At 48.0% G+C, this 23,327-nt stretch overlaps 1 protein-coding gene across 1 annotated transcript in view; it reads right to left on the reverse strand.

Moving 5' to 3' along the window:
• RAB30 (RAB30, member RAS oncogene family) overlaps positions 1–23,327 on the reverse strand; it is a 41,113-nt gene that overhangs the window by 4,400 nt on the left and 13,386 nt on the right. The window contains exons 2-4 of the mRNA XM_028725963.2: positions 4,889–4,989; positions 2,226–2,309; positions 146–329 (exon numbers count right to left, since the gene is read on the reverse strand). Coding sequence (XP_028581796.1) covers positions 146–329; positions 2,226–2,309; positions 4,889–4,981 — 361 coding nt within the window. The 5' untranslated portion in view covers positions 4,982–4,989. The remainder of the gene's footprint in view (positions 1–145; positions 330–2,225; positions 2,310–4,888; positions 4,990–23,327) is intronic.

A 23,327-nucleotide genomic window follows, 5' to 3' on the forward strand; every position in this document is an offset into this window, starting at 1 on the left:
GCGCATAGCTGTGTCCAAAGAAGGCAGGCCACACATATCTCCCTTCTGCCAATGCTTCCAATGGCCCTGTGCTCCGACTCCCCCTGCCCAACTCTGCCACCCATGGATTTGCTATTAAGGCTCCCTTTGCATCAATGCCTCTTACCCACTAGGACGGTGATGACCTTATTGCTGGCGTACTGCTCTATCTCCCGCAGCCACTCTGGGAGGCATCGGAAGGACTCTTCGCAGGTGATGTCATAGGTCAGTATTAATGCATTAGCACTGCGATAGTAACTTTGAGTAATGGACCGAAATCGCTCTTGTCCTGCCGTGTCCCAGATCTGCAGCTTTTTTTCCCATAACAAGGGGGGGAAAGGATTGGGGTGGGTGGGTGGGAAGGAGAAAGCGACTGCATTAGTACAAAATCCTCAATTAGAATGTCTCATTGACCCCAATTTCCTTCCCGAGAATGTCTCAACGTTGGCAATATTTCTTCCGTATGCCACCCGATAAACCCAACCCCGTTTTAAGAATGTCGAAAAGTGCCTTGCTGGATCTGTTTAAAACAAGGTTGTATTACATGTCAAAAGGCCCACAGCTTCACCCTGAATTTTATTAGGAGAAACGGAAGGGATGGATCGCTCTCTCTTAGCTCCTTCTATGATTCGTGATGATATAAACTTCTCTCGTGCCCTGTCTACTTTATGACACAGGCACAACCCTTTCTGCATTTTGAGATTTACAACAGGAGGCATGAAGCTGAGATGACTCTTGGGGTGGGGTATTTGGGGGGGGTTGTTGAGAGGGGGGCTGTCGCTGTTAATGATACTAATTTTTGTATCTTTATTTTAGATCTTCTGAATTTTACGGGGAAATTGTTTAATTTTGGTTGTGTATTTTTGATACCTTATTGTTTATTACTACTTTTGTTATGTCTGTAATTATGTAATTCGTTTAAAGCCACCTTGAGCATGGTTTCATCTATGGAAAAGCGACATACAAATAAAATTATGTATGTATGCATGACATCCCCGGTGATTCTCCTTGGAACCAGCCTCATGTGAATATTGCATATGCATGGCAAAGTGATGGGGGAATGTAACTGGGCAAGTGGGCAGCCCTTCCGGGACTGGGATAAGGAACGGGCTGCCCACCAGAAAAGGTTCCCTACCCTTGCCCTACAACAACTTAGGGCCCCTCCAGACTGGTCGGTCCCCCCCCCCCAGGGTGTATTCTGCAACATGTCATTGAATCCAACAATATTGCATTAGTGCTGGATTTATACTGCACAGTCCACATATCACTCTATTAGTTGCTCTACAATGCTCCCCCAGAAAACTTGCCATACATCCGTACGGAAATCGGGAAAATGTCTTAGACGTATGGGAGCCCATAAAGCAATTTTGCCCAAAAAGCTCAACGACTTTGGCCCCCTCCCCTCCCAAAAAGCTTAACAACTTTTCTGTCCATAGTTACAGTGTTTTAAATATGGTAACCCTAGAATATAAGATATTTCAGCAGGAAGTTAAGGGACATGCACCAATCTGAAGCAAAGCAGGGTGTCCATCTGAAAACCTTTGCAGGTGCAAATATTGCTGAAAGTGAGAGCATGTATAACCAACCTAATAGCATAATAGGCACAAATAATATTGAATGCACAATAAAAAGAGTGCCTGGAGGGGCCCTTAGGCAATCTGCACTTGCCATGCTATAGCAACCATTCACAATACCCCTTCCAAAGCCGCCAATATACTTATAGGTTGCCAGCTAAGCCCAGTAGTAGAGGCCATTTGTTAGACTCTAGATCGCCAACATTCACCTCCAACATGCAAAGCAAGCGCCAGGAGGGATTTTCAGTAGAGAGAAGCCACAGGTGGAAGAGTGAGATGCTTAACCCCTAGCCTCCCAGCCACTTTCCTCTACAATCTCTTTCTTAGTTGCTTTCTCCCAATTGATTGGGAAACCTGATCTTTGGTTCATAGGAGGTGGGGGGCAGAGGATGAGGCAGAGTCAAAGACAGGGGAAATGAGATCCTTCTATGGGAATCCCCACTGCTGCCACAGGGAAGTTCCATATGAAGGGGAAGCACATAGGATGCAGAGTTTTCATACATCACACAACATGGCGCCAATCCCAAGATCCCAGGTATTTCCCTGAGTGTTCATATATTTTAACAGAGAAAACTGTTTTTCCTTATGTCAAACCAACTCAAAGTGGAGGGAAAAAACCAAGCAAACCCTTACCTTTACTTTTTCACCATTGATCTCCACTGTCTTAATCATAAAGTCAACGCCGATTGTGGCACCTTGCCCTGGTGGAAAAAGACCCTTGAGAAGGGAAAACAAACATTGTTCATAAAACATTTTCAGCATAAGGAATGTTGGACATTTCACACTGCCGTTGTCCTAGTGGAAGAATCTTGTGAACACCGATCAATGTTCTGACTTGAGGCTCTGTGTCATTACATGCCTCTTCTGAATCTCTTCTTTACGGAAGGCTAGAGGGAAATTTTCAGATTTCCTGCAACAGTAGAATTTTGCTCAAGGCAACAGCCCTGCAGCACAATGGCAATCAATGAGCAAATTCCATGCACCACCAACAGGTCCAATTCTAGGTTTTTTGCAGGCAAGAAGGCATCATTCAGTGGCTGGGGAATGTGGCCAAGGAGTTGACATCTGCAGTTCCGTGCACAGATGGTCTCCAGAGTCCCTTGGGGACACTGTCCTCCCTTCGTAAAACACATGGCCAATACTCTCCTGAGCTGCACACTTTGGATTTCATTTGGATTTCTCGTACACTGTTTTCCCTCGTCCAGCTCAGAGAAACCACTTCACAACCCCCCTCCCCCCAAGCTACTGTTCTGCGGCCGGTTTTTCAGAAGATGGGGGACCAAGTTGTGCAAATCCCATCTGACATGGAGGACCAGCCCAACGGAGCAAAAAAATAATAATGTTTGGAAGCTATGAGAGGTAGCTGAAAAGCCCAGTATTTCTCAAAAGTGAAATATGTGCAGATTCTCTCTCACCTCCCCCCAACTTTTTATACAGAAGAGATGTTTGGGTGGTTTTGTTTTCCCCCCGTGTGCGCAGCAAGCAAGATTTATGTTCCTTGCAAAGGAACACAAATCACCTGGAGATGTCTCCCAGAAACCACCAAATCACAGCGAGTTCGGTCAGTCTGCAGTGCTCCCAGCAGAATTTTAAGTCGGCGCTGTTGGAACAGAGCAAGCAAGCAAGCAAAGCACCAGCTGCCTCTTTTGTTAGCTCTGCACCACAACTTGTTCCTCTTGTTTCGTTGGACACCTCCATCCCTCGGAACACTTACAGGGACGGGCTGTGGAGTGGATAAGCTGGTGTTTTGATTCCCCACCCCCACTTCCCCAGGGGTGGGGGGTCAACTTCGCTCCATCCCCCATGGCAGGCTGCCCATAGAAAAGAGAATATTTCCAGGCACATTCTTTGAAAGGTCTCCACGGGGAAGAAGTGCTGACTGTTTAAGATGCAGAACTGCCAAGAAACATTCCGTGCGTTACGCAACCACTCGGCAAGAACTTCCTTTCTACCAGGCAAATGCAATGTCGCCGCTGACCCTTTCAATGTCTTCTTGCACAGAAAGGGAAGGGGAAAGCCAGTTTTCTGTTATTACTTTCCTTCCACCAAAGTGGCATCACCTGCTCATAGAAATATAACAAGAGCCCATCTGGGTCTGCATTCTATAGGAAGTCTGCAGCACAACAGAACACTCCCCTGCAAATTGGTCATCTGGTCCCACCCCCCAGGCCCAGACAGAGGGGGGGGGCCATATGGGCCACTTGGCCCGGGCCTCCGATTCCAAAGGGGGCCTTAGTCAGCATATTCACAATCGCAATAACTATATTTTCCATTTTGTCTTTATATGCAGATATGGTTAAAGCCTTGAAATAAAATTATTTGTCAGGATAACTTTTGTGAAAATTATTTATATACAGTCATACCTTGGGTTGAATACGCTTCATGTTGAGCATGTTCGAGTCGCGCTCCGCGGCAACCCGGAAGTAACGGAGCGCGTTACTTCCAGGTTTCACCGCTCGCCATGCGCAGACACTCAAAATGACGTCACATGCATGCGCAGAAGCGGCGAAAAGAGACGCGCATGTGCGCAAATGTGCCGTCACCAGTTACGTTTGCTTCTGGATGCGAACGGGGCTCTGGAACGGATCCTGTTCGCATCCCAAGATACCACTGTACTCACTTATTTATAAGACTTCAGCTATCCCCAGGGTAAAAAAAGGGGGGGGCACATTATCTACCTGGCCCGGGCCTCTGCCTGGCTCTTCAAGCCCCTGCAACCCCCAAGCGATGCAGGAACCACAGCTAAAGAATCTCCAGTGGATCCCCATCCATCCTCTGTTTAAAAACCTCCAAGTTCCTGTTTGATGCTGCAATCCTCAAATGAGGTGCATGGTCCAACAGGATTTCCCCAGCCTGTCTTCACCCATGAAGTTCATCCTGCCCCAAAACCCAGCAGCAGCAGCAGAGACTGCAGTTCAAAGATGGAGAGCCTGCAGCCCTTCAAATGCTGTTGGACTCCAGCTCCCATCATCCCGGACAAGAGGCCAATCTGGCTGGGGATGATGGGAGTTGGAATCCAGAAACATATGGAGATCGCCAGACTGGCCACCCTGATACAAGAATATGGGAACACCCGGAAGGTCACAGGCAAGCCACTCCTGTGTTGGCTGATGCCCTCTCTTACTATATGATGGTACAGTCCTGTCTCATACCAGGAGAAGATGGCCGAGGTTCTCCTGGGTCCTAGCTCCTTCCTCCTGTGGACTAACTAACACATGTATGAATGTGCTGTGTACACATCTGTCCTGTCCATCTCGTACGCCCAAAGCATCAACAACCCTGAAATGCCACCTTACCTGAGTAAACCGCCGCACTAAGCAGGTCTTCCCCACGCCAGCGTTCCCAATTAAAACTATCTTGAAGAGAAAGTCATAATCTTCCATACTCATTTACACAGCTGCAAGGGAAAGGAAAACAAGGAATTAAAAAAGAAATCCCCAAAGGGCTTCCGTTGCAGCCAGTCTTCTCCAAAGGGCTTTAACTCCTGCTGGTTAAAAGAGCACCAGGTTTCCAGTTAAGCTCCCTGGAATCCACTGGCGACACAGAATCAGAAGCAAAATACATAAAGGAGGGACGTTAGAAGACCCAGTGACTTATTTCATAATTGACGGACTTTGATCCTCCAGGTATTCAAGGCAAAGGTCACTGCGGTATTGGCAATTTCTCACCAGAACACAGAAGTCATGGCAGCACATGAACCCAGGAACGACTGTTGCCTGTGATCTGGTAACCTCTAGGCTACCGTATTTTTCGCACCATAGAACGCACCGGACAATAGGATGCACCTTGTTTTAGAGGGGGGAGAACAAGGGGAAAAAAATCTCTCCCTCTCTGCCCAGCGCCCCTTCAGCGAAGCGGCAGGAGGCGCTGCGCAGAGAGGGGGAGAATTTCCCCCCTCTTGTTTCCCCCCTCTAAAACAAGGTGCCGTTTAAGGTGCATTCAGACGCCTTCAGGCGGCTACCTTGGAAGCCTGGAGAGCGAGAGGGGTCAGTGCGCACCGACCCCTCTCCACTCTCCAGGGTTCAGGTTCCTTTCGACCTGCTCTTTGGGGCTGGCGGGGGGAAGCCCACCACCAGCCCCAAAGAGCAGGTTGGGGAGCAGCGCAAAGGCGCAGTGGAGAGGCTCCTGCCATAGCAGCGCGTCACCTCTCCAGCTGGGAGAGGTTCGCGGGGCTATGGCTTCTTTAGCCCCGTGCGCGCTCTCCCAGCTGGAGAGGTGACGCGTAGCTAAAGAGGCTCCTGCCATAGCCGCATGTCACCTCTCCAGCCGGGAGAGGGGGGGCTTCTTTAGCCCCGTGCGCGCTCTCCCGGCTGGAGAGGTGGTGCGCGGCTATAGAGGCTGCTGCAATAGCTGCGTGTCACCTCTCCAGCTGGTCCAGAGGGTGGCAACACGAGAACGGGGTCTTTTCTGTGGTGACTCCCAAGGGAGGTTCGTCTGCAGCCATCATTATACACCTTTAGGCTCCAGGTAAAAACGTTCCTCTTCAACATGGCCTTGAGTAAATGACATTCGATGCCCTTTTAAATGTGTTGTGGGAGCAGGGATTGCTGTTTGCTGTTCTTATTTTCACTACGAATTTCGTGGCTTCGCTTCTGTATTGTAATTTTATATTTTTAACTGCCCTGAGATTGTGGATGAGGGATGGTATGCAAATCTAATAGACAATAATATAGTTCCCTTATACAGCAATCAGAGCAACAGTTCCCAAACTCCTTTGGGCCACCAACCCTTTGGTTTCATGAACCTATCCCCAGTCCCCCTAGCCTGCAAAAAGCATTATTCAGAATAGCAGTCTGAACAACCTGCTAAGGAAGATGATAACACAATTTTTAAAAAATCAAAACAGTAACAAGCGATTGCACATTTTATTCAAAATCCAATTAAAACTACTAAGTTTAATTAATTCAACAACACTGGTGAACTTGATCCATTGATACCAGTTTTTCAAAGCCTGATAGTCATTTACAACTCCAGCGTCCCCCTAGGTAATCCCCACCCACCCACTTTGAGAACCATTGATTCAGACCATTGGGCCACCTAGCCAGCAATGGCTCCTCAATCTGCCCCAGGTTCTCAGGGAGAGAGAGGTCTTTGACAGCTCTGGTTATGTTGGCCTCCAACTGCCTCAACAGACAATGGAGTCTGCCTCCAGAGGTGAAGTCAAACCACTGCGTTAGCAGCATCTAAGTGATCTCCCCGGGGCACAAGCCTGGGCATTGAGTATGGAGGTCCTGGGCAGCCCGGATGACAAGACCCACCCACCACCACCCCCAGACTCACTGATATGGTCCAAAGGAAAGCAGAGGAAGATGTCTGGCACCAGCTGGGATGCAGGATTTCCCAGAAGGAGGCGTACAAGGGTACCAGAGATCTTTTTACCTAGAGATGCTGGGAGAGAAGGTGGTACGAAGGGCCATATCACACATTTATAAAGGTTCCCATGGATGTATCAGTATTAGAAACTGGAACAGAAAAGCTAGGAGCCAAATGGCTCCTGGGACCTGGGTTGTGGGCGCCAAAACAGAATGCCTAGTTGCCATTTTGGGAGGGGGGAGAGAGTCAGCAACACTTTATTTATTATTTTTATAAGCATGAACTAATATGCAATTCACCTAAGTGACACATGGTTAATATCACATTTTCAACAGAAATTGTTAATACATGTTTAATGTGTTTACCACAAAAAATATTGGTACCATGCTTTAGTTTCCAAAACACTCTACTCTCTGTTGTTAAACTCCTTAACATATACAGTGGTACCTTGGGTTACAGACGCTTCAGGTTACAGACACTTCAGGTTACAGACCCCACTAACCCAGAAATAGTCCCTCAGGTTAAGAACTTTGCTTCAGGATGGAGAACAGAAATCACACAGCGGCGACGTGGCAGGAGTGGGAGGCCCCATTAGCTAAAGTGGTGCTTCAGGTTAAGAACAGTTTCAGGTTAAGAACGGACCTCCAGAACAAATTAAGTTCTTAACCCGAGGTACCACGGTACTTTGAGGCTTCAAAGCACATACGTTTCAGTAATCCTTGACTGTCAACCAGGTGCAAAAAATGGCACCCAGGCTTTTTGAGGTGCTCGCAAATGAAGAATCTTTAGGTGTGAAATGCGCCTGGCGCCCTGCTAATTTCAAACCCCGGGGTGGATGTGGAAAGCACGTGGTAGCCCCCCTCTGGAGCCAACTTTGTCATCTCAACCTTGCCATACGAACACGACTGCAACTGGACTTTGGCTACAGCCAACTCACTTCTCGCCTGTTGCTGTTTCTATCCTTCAGTATCAGTGCTGCAATACAGATGCAGCCCTGTGTCACACTCAGTGCTCAGTGACCCTCGGGCAACCTCAGACGGCAGCTCCTGGGCGTCGTTCAACTTTTTTTCTATAACTCCACCGAAGCCACAGGATGGTTTTGGAAGAAGGCCTTCGGTTTCCCTCTTCTAAACACAGGAAGTGAATTCAGTGTTTAAAGCGGTAAGAAGAGCCCTGGTGGATCAGGCTGAAGGTCTATCTAGTCTGCTTCCCACAGCAGCCCCCAACCAGATGCCTCCAGGAAGACCAAAAGCAGGAAGTGGCGCAAAGCCCTCTCTCGCTGTTCTTCTCCAGCATCTAGTACTTGGAAGCATGTGGCCTCTGATTCTGGAAGTAGTATTCTGCACAGTCAGCACGGTATCATGGTTAGAGTGTTTGGCTATGACCTGGGAGATTAGGGTTCGAATCCCCACTCAACCATGAAGCTCCCTGGGTGACCTTAGGCCATCCACTGTCTCTCAAGCCTAAACTATCGTATTTTTCGCTCTATAAGACGCACCAGACCACAAGACGCACCTAGTTTTTGGTGGAGGAAAACAAGAAAAAAATATATTCTGAATCTCAGAAGCCAGAACAGCAAGAGGGATCGCTGTGCAGCGAAAGCAGCAATCCCTCTTGCTGTTCTGGCTTCTGGGATAGCTGCGCAGCCTGCATTCGCTCCATAAGACGCACACACATTTCCCCTTACTTTTTAGGAGGGAAAAAGTGAGTCTTATAGAGCAAAAAATACGGTACCTTGCAGGGTTATTGTGAGAACCACATAGACCATCTAGAGCTCCTTATCCTCCACGAATATGTCTTAAATCCCTGTTCAAAGCAGCCCAGATATGTTCATGCATACCTTGTGGCAGCAAATCCATACAGGCTGCGTGAAGATCACCTCCTTCTTGGTCTATCCCAACACGCACCAACATTCAGCGTCACTGAATGACCCTGGGCTCTAATATTGTAAAAGAAATCTCTCTCTGTTCGCTTCATCCACTCTGCCCATTATCTTGAATGCTCCGTTTTATTATGTCTACTTGTTTGATTTTATTGGTATCGCAGTCATAACAGCCTCAGCCAGAAGCCAACATCACTTTTGACTTTCAGGCATCTCCTGAATATTTTTTATTTAAATGGCAGCAGGCCTTTGTGGCTGTTTAATTAGCCAGTCACTTCCATTATTATGATTATGATTATTAATTGTTGTACACCACTCTGATAATTCATGATACAGGAGTAAAGGAATGCTTTTATGAATGAATAAAATAAATAAGAAAGATTATGAATATGTAAACCACTCAGAGTGTTAAAAAAGTGATAAATAAATCTTGTAAAATATCCGTATACTGTATAAACCCTCTGTGAATCCTGCCTTAGTCAGCCCAAAACTAGAATAATACAAATGCCTTTAGTGTTTCCTCTAGGGTAACGGCTCCCAATTAGCTAAGCACTGTGGACCCCCTGTTTTTCAAAAGCCAAGTTATGGACCCCTTATTTTTGAAAATCTCGACATCTCTTTGTCAGTTTTTATCATGTGAATGGTGCCACCATACCTTCCAACATTCGCCAGAGCAAAACTGGGCCGTGCTCCCATGTGAGTCACATGACCCACGCGAGATCACAGCCCCCCAAAACAGGATGTCCCCATAGATGGGAACCATAGCTCTGGGATGATGTGCTTTGACCCCTTGAGAACTTTAAATGGGATGGGGGAGAACCATGCAGGCCGCTTTGAGATCTTTGGAGAAAAACGTGGAATATAAATGCAATAAATTAAACTGAATTTCGGTTGCTCTTCTCTTCACCTTTTCCAACACTGCATATATTGGAAAAGCGGGAACCAAAATGACACAATACAGTGGTACCTCAGGTTAAGTACTTAATTCGTTCCGGAGGTCCATTCTTAACCTGAAACTGTTCTTAACCTGAAGCACCACTTTAGCTAATGGGGCCTCCTGCTGCTGCCGCGCCGCCGGAGCACAATTTCTGTTCTCATCCTGAAGCAAAGTTCTTAACCTGAAGCACTATTTCTGGGTTAGCGGAGTCTGTAACCTGAAGCGTTGTGCCATGTGAAATTAGGGATTTATTTTATTTTACTAAAAACAATCACTTGGAACTTATAACGAATCTCATTTGACATTTTGTGGCCCGTTTGCCCACTTTGGAGAGATCCTTTGGGAGTTCTCTGTGGTCTGCTTGGATCTTCGCAGTTTCATATAATTTAGGGCTATCCACAAACCAAAAAAACCTCACTGCTCTTTCCTGACTCCACTTCCAGTCCGCTTTAACAAATAAAAACAATAGGGTCTTGCACACTTGGGAAATGATCTAATTTAGCGTGGTCTGGGATTTCAAAAAATAAACACAGGTAACATTTGTGAGTCCATCCACTATAGTGAAGAAGATTCAATCACGTGCGAGGAAAAGCTTATACAGTGGTACCTCGGGGTTAAGTACTTAATTCGTTCTGGAGGTCCATTCTTAACCTGAAACTGTTCTTAACCTGAAGCACCACTTTAGCCAATGGGGCCTCCTGCTGTCGCCGTGCCGCCGGAGCACAATTTCTGTTCTCATCCTGAAGCAAAGTTCTTAACCCGAGGTACTATTTCTGGGTTAGCGGAGACTGTAACCTGAAGCGTCTGTAACCTGAAGCGTCTGTAACCCGAGGTACCACTGTAGAAGCATACCGCTAGCAGCAGCGCTGTGCCTGAGTTAATCAACTGCAGTAAACAAGATCAAATTAGCAAGGGTGGAGAAGTCCTTAAGGTAAAGGTAAAGGTACCCCTGCCCGTACGGGCCAGTCTTGACAGACTCTGGGGTTGTGCGCCCATCTCACTCAAGAGGCCGGGGGCCAGCGCTGTCCGCAGACACTTCCGGGTCACGTGGCCAGCGTGACAAAGCTGCATCTGGCGAGCCAGCGCAGCACACGGAACGCCATTTACCTTCCCGCTGGTAAGCGGTCCCTATTTATCTACTTGCACCCGGGGGTGCTTTCGAACTGCTAGGTTGGCAGGCGCTGAGACCGAGCAGCGGAAGCGCACCCCGCCGCGGGGATTCGAACCGCCGACCTTTCGATCGGCAAGCCCTAGGCGCTGAGGCTTTTACCCACAGCGCCACCCGCGTCCCTTCAAAATCCCAACCCTCTGAAGCCGAAAGCTGGATTTGCAGGGCATCACATTAGAGATCATTATAGCTTGCAGAAGCCTTAAGAAGGTAAGAAGAGCCCGCTGGATCGGACCAATGGCCCAGCCACTCCAGCATCCTGTTCTCACGGTGGCCAACCAGATGACCCACCAAAGCTCTCTCTCCTCCTGTGGTTTCCAACTTGCATTCAGAAGCATTACTACCTCCAGCCAAGTGGGCAGAGCACAGCCATCCATGTCTAGTAGCCACTGAGAGCCTTGTCCTCTGTGAATTTGCCTTGCATTTAAGCACTAGCCTGGTGGCCAAAGGTGAACAGGAATGGCATGCAGGCAACAATTTGCGTCTGATGTGGATGTTACATCAGCTGCGCGTGAGCCTCTTTGCGCTTTTCCCCACCCTTCCCCTTAAATGTGCGTGACTGATTTCTCTTCAGCTATTGCATGTGTCAGGGCCACACAGATAAGGGTGATCCTTTGTCCCTGTCTGTGCAGACACAGGGGGGAAGGACACCCAGAACAAAAATACTAAGGGGGTGGGGAGGACTAAGTTGGTTTTATTGGAAGCAGAAGGCAAAGAGCAGCCAAAACACATTCTGAAAAGGAGAAGGGAGGGGAGAGAGAGAGAGTAAGATGGAAACACCCATCTGCAAAGTCTAAATATTTCTTGGAAATCTTTCTGGCTGCTGCAGATGCATTTCTGGCCTCTGGAATGTGGTGTCAGGGTTGTTACAAACGCTCACAGCTGGCCAGAACAATCAGCTCCCTTGGAGAAGATTGCCAAAGGTCCAGGGCAAATAGAAAACCAACAGGCCCTTTGACCCAGGTGCACAATTGCTACAAAGCATACTGATGAAAAGACCGGCTTTGGGGAATACTATAAAAACAGCTGAAGCACTGCTTCAGAAAATGGGGGTGGGAGGGCAAGCAAGACCAAGGCTCTGCCAGGTTTAGATTTCTTCTCCCCTACAAAGCAAGTCAGGGACTAGACGAATTCAAGCTATCTAAATATAAGCCCTATCACATGGCCATAAAATTCTGCAATAAGAGCCAAATTATGTGCTGTTCCAGAAATCCATTATTCTGCTATTGCTACCTGTTTGGCTATGCAGAGCACTAGAATCCCACTTATTGAGTGCTGGGGGGGGGGGGTCAGATTCATCATTCGATTTTCATTAGTTTGTTTTCAGTCGAGAGGACCAGGAACTTGTGCCCTCTCGCTCTCTGTCAAATTCTGTGCTTGCAGAAAAGTGTAGGCATCGCTCTCTATTTACGATTGTGTAGGTTTTATTGCATTTGCAACCCGTGTTTCTCCCAGCAAAGAACCCAAGGCAACGTACATGTTTCTCCCATGCAGTCTCCCATCCAGGCACTGACCCAACCCGGACCTTCTTAGCATCTGCAAGGTGTTCACCTCCTCTGCCTTCAGACCACACCCTGGGATCTTACACTGCAGAGATCTCTGCAGTGACTAACCCCATCTCTTCTAGCGTTCCCCTGGAATGTTGCTGCTGTCAGGAGGCCAGATGTTTGGCTATGAACAGCTGCTAACAGGACACAACAGAGCAGTCCAGCTCCATGCCTCTTCCAAACCACCACCGCAGCTCCGAGGCTCAAGGGTGTCAGAAAAAGCACGTCTCAAAACATTTCCCCAGTTTGGGCAGACTTACTCCAGGATGTTGTCTAGACAAAGGAACTGAATGCCTCCCCTCTCTCTTTGCACCCCAGGCGTGTACAGGGAAGGAAGGAACCTGGGCTCCATCCCTCACCAGGCCACACGCCGGCATGCAGATTATCTGCCCAGGAACAGGAACGCAAAGAGGAGGAGTCAGAGGGAGCAGCCAGGCTGTCGGTCAGCCAGAGCATGCATGCTGCTTGTGGAGAAAAGCCAGCATCAGAGTATCTCTGATTCTGCTCTGAGGTGGCTGGCTGCAGAAAAGGGAGGAGAGGGGGAAATGTAGAAAATAAAGTTTTCGGATGTAATAGAGCCTGCAATGCTAACTCACTATGTGTGTGGGAGAGAGGGAAGGGGGCCAGCAGCACTATGGGCATGTGGCTCTTTTTGCTGAGGGTCAACGTCTCTTGCAGAATTGTGGGGTTTTTTATGGCTACACACTAGCCAGGCTTTAACTTCTTTTCTTCATTTATTACATCTCTCCCGAGAAGTTACTCCAAAGAGCACAGCTCAGCACACAGGGTTCTCTCCAACACACACATGATTTTTTTTGCCCTTTCCGGCCTCTTTAAGGGCTGTTTCTACCATTTTAAAAGTCACTTCAGGGTTCGACATGAAGCACGCAAGCATGGGTTGTGCGTCAATTGGATGCACGTAAATGGGGAGTTAGGGACGTGGGTGGCGCTGTGGGTTAAACTACGGAGCCTAGGACTTGACGATCAGAAGGTCGGTGGTTCGAATCTCCGTGACGGGGTGAGCTCCCGTTGCTCGGTCCCAGCTCCAGCCAACCTAGCAGTTTGAAAGCATGTCAAAGTGCAAGTAGATAAATAGGTACTGCTCCGGCGGGAAGGTAAACGCCGTTTCCGTGCGCTGCTCTGGTTCGCCAGAAGCGGCTTAGTCATGCTGGCCACATGCTGGCTGTACGCCAGCTCCCTCGGCCAATAAAGCGAGATGAGCGCCACAACCCCAGAGTCGGCCACGACTGGACCTAATGGTCAGGGGTCTCTTTACCGCTTTATATGGGGAGATGCCTGTGTAGCAAGATTGGGGAGAAATGTTCCAGGTTTTGCAGACAGGTAGTGCGTGTGGGTTTCTTCAGCACCTGAATTTCCAAGTGTCGCAAGCGCTTTGGAGGTCTCTGTTTCAGTTCAAAGCCCTGTGGAGAGATGGTGCGTTGGCCGGGACAAGCGCTGAATCTGTGTCCAAAGATTGTCTGCTCCCGTTCTTTATTTGGGACCCCTCCAAATCTTCTCCACACCCCTAGGATGAAGCACTGTGAATGCTCTGCAACACCCTAAGTTAAGCTAATAAAGTATTATTTTGCTGGTGTGAAGACTGAATGACAGATAACATCTGGACGGCAAAATGATGCTACAATTCCATCAGTCTCCAGGATTCCTGATTCTCACCTGCATCTTCACAAGCATCACTTGCAAAGTTGCTACTCACTTCTTGAAAGGAGAGAAGTGTTGCCAGACCCCTCCTCTGGGTGGCTTGAGACAACCCACAGATGCCTCAGAGGAGCCATTTCCTGAAGCAGCAGAAAACCACAGGAGGAAACATCTTTTAAACCCCAGAAGGACAATTTAGCCTCGGCACAGAGGGGAAGAGAGAGCCAGGTGAAAGCTAAAACCATCTTGCCCTTTTCACACAGAAAGAGAAGCCAAGAGTGCATTGCTGTCTTAAAGTAAAATGGGGAAAAAAAATACTGTGACAGGAGGCACTTCCACAGTCTGAGCCGCCAGAAAAATGAAAAATGCAAACTGCAAGCCTCAAACTTGGCTTCTGAGCATCATCAGCTCAGGCCTGGTTCCAACACAAGGCTAAAGGCCAACTACACACGTCCAGGAAAGGGGGGGTGGAGTACACAGTCACCACTGACCCACATCTCCTCCCGTACGGTAGTGATTATTTACAGAGCCAACACAGTGCAGTGGTTAGAGTTGGGCATGGGCCAAGGAGAGGCCACATGTCCAACTTTAGAGAGGACTGTCGTCTGTTGGAAGGGATGGCCGGGCTGAGTTTGTATTGGGAGAAGCCTAAGAACGAGAAACTTCAACGGGTCCAAAATGGAGCAGCCAGATTCCTGGCTGGGGTTCTGTTTAGAATTCGCATAACCCGAGTTTTGAAACAGCAGCAGTGAAACCCAGCTTGTTCCCGGGGCCAATTCAATATGCTCACATTAGCATTTAAAGCCTTAAACAACTAAGACCCCCAAGTATCTGAAAAAAGCATCTCCTTCCCTATGGACCCTCTTAGACCCTCTTAACCTTGGCATCTGCAGAGAGAGGGCATTCTCTGTGGTAGCCCCAAAGTTGTGGAATTCTGGTTTCGTCACTACACAGCTTTCAGCTGAAGACACTTTATCTTTATTGTGGCCTTTGACACTAGAGATTTATATTACTGCATGCCATCCCAATCTCCAAGCGGTGCAAAATTCCAGGGGTTCCAGGCGCTTTTACCCAGGGTTCGTATTTCCATTAGAATAAGGGACAGTAGAGACTGCGGTGTCTTTATGATATATGGTTTATTTACACATATATACAACCTGAGCTTACAATGGAGAGGTTCACAGCATTAGAACCCCAAGAGGGTCTTGATTCACCCATTGCCACAGCCTTGGCTATATATAAACCATCTGTGCAAACTACAGAAACAGTAGGACAAAATACAAAAATGCAATAAAGCATTGCTATATAAAAAGACAGGGCACAGCTTAATAATCAAGGAAACCCATGAAGTTGCATCTTCAAAGATGTCTAAAGTATCTGGTGGTGCTTTCCAACAGGCAGGGGAAAGAGAGTTCAAAGTTATGCAGAATAAATCATGGGAACTACCGTAGTTAAAAATTAAAGCATAATTTATGCAAAAATAAGAGAAATGATGGAAAGTTGCCCAGTTTGCATGATTTATATCCAAGAGGTTATGTCCTTTCCATTGGCCCCACCCCCCGCCATTTTGTCCTCACAACAATCCTGGGAGGTAGACTAAGACAGTCCAAAGTCACCTTGTGAGCTTCACTGTCGAGTCAGGCTTTGAGTTTGGGCACCTCCCTCCTCCTCCTCCTCAGTCGCCCCCAACATACAAGTCCCACCATTTGCAGGTTCCAAACCTGCAAGGACTCTGTGGCTCTTCTCTCTTACTGTTTGTTCAGCATCTAGCTGTGCTCCTGCATGCCCCACTCACCTCCTCAAAGAACAATACAGTCCCTTTCTCAAAATGTAGATGCCGTTCTCCCTGAGCTCAGGAGCCTTGCCAGGAGCAAGAAGGCAGCCAAGCAGATACAAATGCTGCCTAGATGTGTTCTCTCATAGCCAAGGACATCAGAGATGAGATGTCTGCAAGCACCCATTACACGGTCTAGCCATTAACTTAAAACATCGAGATAGCTGCTCTCTCCGTAGTCGCCGTATCTCCCGACTTGGATCCTAAATGTAGTCTGGCTCTGCGGCTGTCTTTAGCTCTCAAAGGAGAGAGAGATGAAAGGCTTACTGAAAAGTAAACCCAAGATTGCACTGTAAAAGACTGAGGAATGCAGTTATAGCCATCTTCAACCTTTTCAGGCAAAGACCTCATCTTTACCCCTAACATTCAAAACGGGACCCATTTAAGATTTTAAGCTGTATGTTTGTCTTTCTCCCATCTCTTCCAATCTACTCCCAGACCTTTTTAACTCATCCTCTGCATCCCTATCCTTCTGCTACCCCCCTCCTCCTTGGAACAATTTGAAGAAAGCGAGAATGAAAATGGTCCTGGAGCTAGTGGTTTGACCCACCTTGGGTTGGGGGCCACTGGACCCTGTTATGGGTCACCACCCCCCAGCCCAAAAACCATGATCAAGCCCGCAGTGCTATACCTGGAAGGAAGATGCAATGATCTCAATGGACTTGCTTCCACATAAGAACGCAAAGAGAAATCACAAGTGATAACCAATTACATTACTTTCCGAAGACATCTGAAGGCAGCCCTGTATCGGGAAGTTTTCAATGTGTGATGTCTTCGGAAAGTAATGTAATATAGGATTGTGCTGCTGAATGCTAGACTCTTAAAGTGGGCTGCCGTAATTTGCGATGCACCAAGGCGTGCACGCAATTTTGACTGGCCAGGTGCTTGCCAACACCTTCTCCCCTGCAATCCTGATTTTAGAAATCCAAAGCAGACAGGAAAAACAGCCTCTGGGTCACCATTTGTGGGTGGTGGACTTGTCTCGCTTGGTGGGCCGCAAGCTGTGCAGATGTTCCTTGTTAGTGGGCAAAGCCAAAGCAAGAAAACATCTGCATCTTTGTGGACAAGGTAGTGCCAGAACTACTGACATACAAATCTCACTCGCAGACAATATGCAAAGCATTCTGGGTTGTTGGCGAAGTTTTGCGTGCATGCAAAGAGCTGTCTGCCCTCAAGGAGTTTACAATCTTAGGGGGAAACAACAAAGAGCAGAGAGGAACAGGAGGGGCGAGAGTAGCTATGGAAGAGTGCAAGCAAATGCAGTCACATTTCAACTTAAATGTTGAATCCACGTTCTCCAGCATCGGCTTCAAGATACAGGTGGCACAGTGTAGTGGAAATGCGGAAGACAATTGTATTTAGAGGCGTTAGGTGCCATGTCCCTTTCCCTTTAACATCCCCAGTTTGATTCTTGTGTTTCACACACCTGTCGGGAGTTTCTTGGGTTCTTCTGTGTTGCAAGTGCTGGCTGGATGTCCGGCTGCAGGTAGTGGGAGACTCTCAGCCGCTCTGTATTAATTCCATCTCAGGGTCCTGGGCTAATCATGAGTAATGCCAGGTGCACTTGATTACATCAAGGCAGGCTATAAAAGCCATAGGTGGGAGGGGCCCAGAGAGCTTCTGCCCCAATCAAAGGACCTGATGCTGGGAGACGGACGGTCGGGGTCTTTCTCCTGCTGCTCTACCTGGGGCTCCGGGCAGCTGAAGGGGAGACTGGGTAGCCCCTGACGGGTATGTTTTATGTTATGCTTTGTATGCCTGCTGTTCATTTGTTAATAAAACTGTTTTGGTTCGCCTTCCACCTCCTCATCCCTTTTGTCCTGATATCCTTGGAAAGAACTGCTGTATTTGGCAGCACACACTATGGCAATGTTCTGCTCAGGAACAGAGCTATGGTGCTATGTCAAATCATGTGGTGTAGGACCCCAGGCGTCAGCCCTACCCCAAATGTCCCCACACACATGCCAGCCTGCCCCCTGCACTACCAACCTCCCCAGACTGAGCAGAAAAGTCTGAACGTTCCCCACAATCGGGAACCCAGCATAACAGGGGTGCTCAGGTACGGCGAGGCTCATAAGTGCATCCAGCCCAATGTGCTTAGAATTCCCCTCCAGGCATTCTTGCTCAACAGGCCAACAGCTGGAAAGGAGGCTTAATTGTGAGCAGATATGCAGAGAAGCAAAGCCCTCTACATGCACATACATGTTCAAAGTGAATGTGTGAAGACAGCAGTGCGGTCAGGCACACATTACTCTCACAGAAGATATTGGCACATGGAATCATGAAGGTTGGAAAGGAGCTTCCAAATGAACTCAGATGAACATTCTGAGAAGACCCTTTCGGGCCAAGAAGGTTAGGAGTTTGCATGCAGGGCAGGGATGTTAGAAGGTACAATTGCATGTGTGCCCCCGCGCCCCCTAGACAACCCCCCCACCTACTTTTTAACCCGCCCATCAATCTTTCACAACAGCCCTGTGAGGAAGGTCAGTTTTATCCCCAGACAGCAGACAAACGAGAAGGAAGCGAGGCTTGCCTGTGGTGAATGAGTGAAGGAAGGGATTTGTGGTCACTTCCTTTGAATTGAAATAAATGGCTGTATTTTCATTTCAAAGCCAAAGTTCCTTCCTGCAGACTTGCAATGCAAATAGATACAAAAAAATGAGGAAGAAAGAATAAGAACAAGAGGGGGCGGGGTGAGAGATTGGGAAGGTAAGAAAAATGGATTTTTCCCTTCTTCCAAGACATAAAAAATTGATGCCTCGATGGCAAAACCCAGCACATTACCAACCCTGTGGGTGCGAGTTGCATTTTATAGGCAGCAATATAGGGTGGAAGGTGTTAGCTCAGTGTCCTTGGTCTGATTATGTCGCTGGCTTCAAAAGGAGCAGACTCGGGCCCTTTAATTAGGATGCATGGTGGAGCTTATTTTACGCCTCTGCCCAGCGCAGAGCAAGCAAGCCTCCTCAAGCAGGACAACCCCCCTGGGGAATTTTTCTCCGCAGAGCTCTATTAAACGCACAGGTGTTGATGCAACTGCATTCTGGCACACAGGGAACGTGCAGCATTTCATGGCTCACACGCTGCTCTAGGAAGCGGAAATCAAGGCTGGCATCAACGTCTAATCCCAGCTCTGCTACAGACCATAAGTTTTAAGGGACTTGGAAGGAGTCCTTCTGATAAAAAATGGGGAAAAAACAGGCACTGCCTTGGAGATAGATACCACAATCTCTCTTTGGTAAAAAAAATAAAAATGGTTTTGTGGGTTTAAGAATCTGGGTGAGAGAGCCTGCTTTGCTGGTTCAGATACACAGTCCACCTAAACGAGCATTTTGTTTTCAGCCGAGCTACTGGTCAGTGTTCCCGACAGCTGTAGTGACAAGTAGGGCCTGCAACAAAATGTTGCAGTGCTCCTGTGCAGCACTCCAGCCAACCAGCTGTGCCTGATATCAGGGAAGTTTTTAACGTGTGATATTTTACTGTATTTGTGGTTTTTATGGAAGCCGCCCAGAGTGGCTGGGGAGGCCCAGCCAGATGGGCGGGGTATAAATAAATAAATTATTATTATTATTATTATTATTATTATTATTATTATTATTACACCTTCTTGCAACCTGTAGGGTGCACTGGCACCGATGCCTGCCTTCAGCTTACCTGATGGCAGCAACAGCAGCACACAGCCATTTTGATTTCCCACAATGCCACAGGCATAGTGTTGCTCTGGGGCATTGTGGGAATTTGAATCCTGCCTGCTGGCCAGATGGTTCTCTTTCCCCTCCTCACGCCCATCGCCTCTGCTGGCAAAATCTGAGAGGCAGACAGGGCTGCCACCTGTCAACGGCCTGACTTCACAACGGCACACGGTTTGAAATCAGCTGAGCTTAGGGCATAATAGGAAATTTAAACAGAGGCCTGCTGCTACCAGGTGAGGCAAAGGCCAGGCAGCCCAGTAGTGGACACTTTAGCAAGGGGGTTCTGGAAACCTGAAGCTAGACCTCAAGAGACCCAGGAGCACTGCCCCGAGAGGAGGCAGAGAGGGACTGTTGGTCTCGAGACAACGGAGTGTGCCTCTGGGGGTGAAGTCAAACTGCTGTATTAGCAGCACCCAAGTGACCTTATGGTGCTGGAGGAGACTCTTGAGAGTCCCATGGACTGCAAGAAGATCAAACCTCTCCATTCTGAAGGAAATCAGCCCTGAGTGCTCACTGGAAGGACAGATCCTGAAGCTGAGGCTCCAATACTTTGGTCACCTCATGAGAAGACTCCCTGGGAAAGACCCTGATGTTGGGAAAGATGGAGGGCACAAGGAGAAGGGGACGACAGAGGACGAGATGGTTGGACAGTGTTCTCGAAGCTACCAGCATGAGTTTGACCAAACTGTGGGAGGCAGTGGAAGACAGAAGTGCCTGCCGTGCTCTGGTCCAGGGGGTCACGAAGAGTCGGACTCCACAGCATTTATGGACTCCACAGCATTTGTGTAGGGTTTACTCCTTGGCCTTTACTTCTATCAAAGATATCCCGCAAGGCGGTGGAGGTTTAGGGTCAGAGTTTCCCTTCTCTAAAATGGGCTCCCTTGCCAAGGGGACGAGCTGCATCTGCCCACTTCCTTCTACAGCATGTGCAGAAACTGTCTTTTTTTAAAAAAAATATTTTTATAAGGAATTTCAACATAAGAATTTATCAAAAAGTATATCATCCTCCTCTTCCCCCTCCTTTTTTGCCTCCCCCCTCCCCAAAGAAAGAAATGCCCACCCCCCACCCCAGACTTCCCTCAGCTCCTCTTTCTGATTTCTCAACACATATTGTTCTCTGCATATTACAAAAATGTATAAATCCTTGATTTATCTATCTATATAGTGCCAATAAAGAAAAAATTGTGAATGTTTATTCAAAACCTGCCAAGGAGTCCAGTTCATTTTGTTGTTTCTTTAAATACTTTGTAAAAAGTTCCTATTCTTCTTTGAAGTCACAGTTGTCCTTATCACGTAGTTTGTGTGTCAGTTTCGCCAATTCCGCATAGTCCATCACTTTCTCTTGCCACAGTTTGCAGAAACTGTCTTATTGACCATTGGACCCACTACTGATCTCATCTGCTCCATCCACTGGAGCCTGTCTTCACAAGCAAGGGAAGCCCCTAACTCACTAAGGGTTTGAGACCCTTCGGCTACCCTCACCTGGTTTAGCTGGGGTCTAAACCACTGAGCCTTGGGCTTGCCGGTCGGAAGGTCGGCGGTTCGAATCCCCGTAAGCTCCCGTTGTTCGGTCCCTGCTCCTGCCAACCTAGCAGTTTGAAAGCACGTCAAAGTGAAAGTAGTTAAATAGATACCGCTCCGGCAGGAAGGTAAACGCCGTTTCCGTGTGCTGCTCTGGTTTCGCCAGAAGCGGCTTAGTCATGCTGGCCACATGACCCGGAAAAACTGTCTGTGGACAAACGCCGGCTCCCTCGGCCAGTAAAGCGAGATGAGCGCCCCAACCCCAGAGTTGTCCACGACTGGACTTAACTGTCAGGGGTCCTTTACCTTTTTTAGAAGCTGTTCCTGGGGTATGGCGGCTGTCACATGCTGACAGCTTCCAGGAGCCACAAGAGAGAGCTGTGTGCAGCATGGGGACCTGGCAAACTACCCCAGGAGGAGAATGACGTGTCCCCCGTCCGGGGTACTGCCCCTCCTCTAACACCCCATACATGCCTGGCAGAGAGGGATAAGACATCAATAAATGAATAAAATCTGGCTTCATGCTGAAAGGTGATCCTCAAGGCTCTAAACGTCTTCTTCCTAAATACAGTAGTTACACACACGTGCACACGCGCGCGCGCGCACACACACACACACACACACACACACACACACACACACTTCTCTTCTTTCTCCTGGATCAGTTAGACTTCATGCAGGACTGCTTGAAATTCAATAGCTACAGCCTGTCCCGGAAAGGAAAAAAATAGGGGGGGGGGACCTTCCCCAGATGCACAGAAACATGTAATAAACTGTCTTGTGCTTTCATGGCATGTGAAAACCCCGAGGCTGAAAAGATTGTGCTGAAATGAGGTTTCAAAGCCGTAATGGGACAATACTGCTGAATAATCAGAAGAGGCTTACAAGAACCCACAGTGCTAGAAGCATGTGAATGGAAAACCAATTTTTCTTTTTAAAAAAATAAAAATAAACCCACACACCAGGCTGCAAGATCCTATTCCTTCTACTAGAAACCAGAGTTATGCTATGCAGCACATAAGGAAGAATATTTCTTTTCAGAATTTGTTGCCCCCCCCCTTCGGAGGTACCGCTCACAACAAAGTGACCTAAAGTGACTTTACAAACACAACTGTCAACACTAATGCCAACCGCAATACAGACGAAAAATAAAACCTAAGAACCATATCTATACAAATAAAAGACACGTCCCACAGAACCTGCACCCGCCCCAGCTAAAGCCCCGTCGAGTCTCCATCGGGGGAAAAGCAGGATATAAATATACTAGTAACAACCTTGACAGTAGAAAATCAGGGGACAAAGGTTCCCCAACAACACCTTGCCAAAAGTGCTTATTATGTGTTGTGCGTTATTACAAACTGTATTTATGAAAAGTGTTTTAAATGTTTGGATTTTATTTGAGTTATGGAGAGCCGTCTCCAGTCACAGGATAGCTGTCGAAATGAGTCAGCAGGATGAATTCACATCCTTTTATTTCAGTGGGTCTACTTTGAGCTGAATTTACGTTTAACACAACCCTATGAACGTGCAGTGTTTATCATTCCCATTATTAGCAGAATTTACATCCTGCCTCTGCTCCCAAAGCAGCTCATGTTTTACTAAATCACCATACTGCAAACTGCCTTTTGCGGCCTCTGGAACAATGGGAAGCATATAAATTTCTTAAATAAATACAGCCCGCCACCCCCACCCCACAAAACAAAACCCTGGAGCTGGGTGCAGCTTGCTGCTTGTTAGCTTTTCTCCCACGTCCTCCCTGCTCCTCGGCCCATTTCTTGATTTCCCTCTTTGTGCTGGAAACACAATCACTCTCCGCTCCCCATCTTTCGCCTGCCGCTCAAGGGGCAGGAGACCGGCCCACGGATATATTCCACACGGAGCGGGACCACGTGACGGCTCCTGCAGCAGCTAAATTGCAACCCCAGAGAACAGAGAATCAAAGATCCGGCCAGAGAGCTGCTACTCCGGCCCCCGCCAGAACCAGGCAGCCCTGCGCACGCCAGGCCTCTCCCAGCTGGCTGCCTCGCGCATCAAAATTGAGAGCTGTCAACTTCCATTGGCAGGATGGGTTTAGGGGGAGAGAAGAAATAGGCAGGATGAGACACATGTGGAATCCCAATTCTTTCACACACACACACACACACCCCGGTTGCTTCTGTTCCTTCAAACCCTTGCCAGGCAAAAACTA

Source organism: Podarcis muralis, chromosome 4 (assembly GCF_964188315.1).
Source record: "Podarcis muralis chromosome 4, rPodMur119.hap1.1, whole genome shotgun sequence".
Lineage (NCBI taxonomy): Eukaryota > Metazoa > Chordata > Lepidosauria > Squamata > Lacertidae > Podarcis > Podarcis muralis.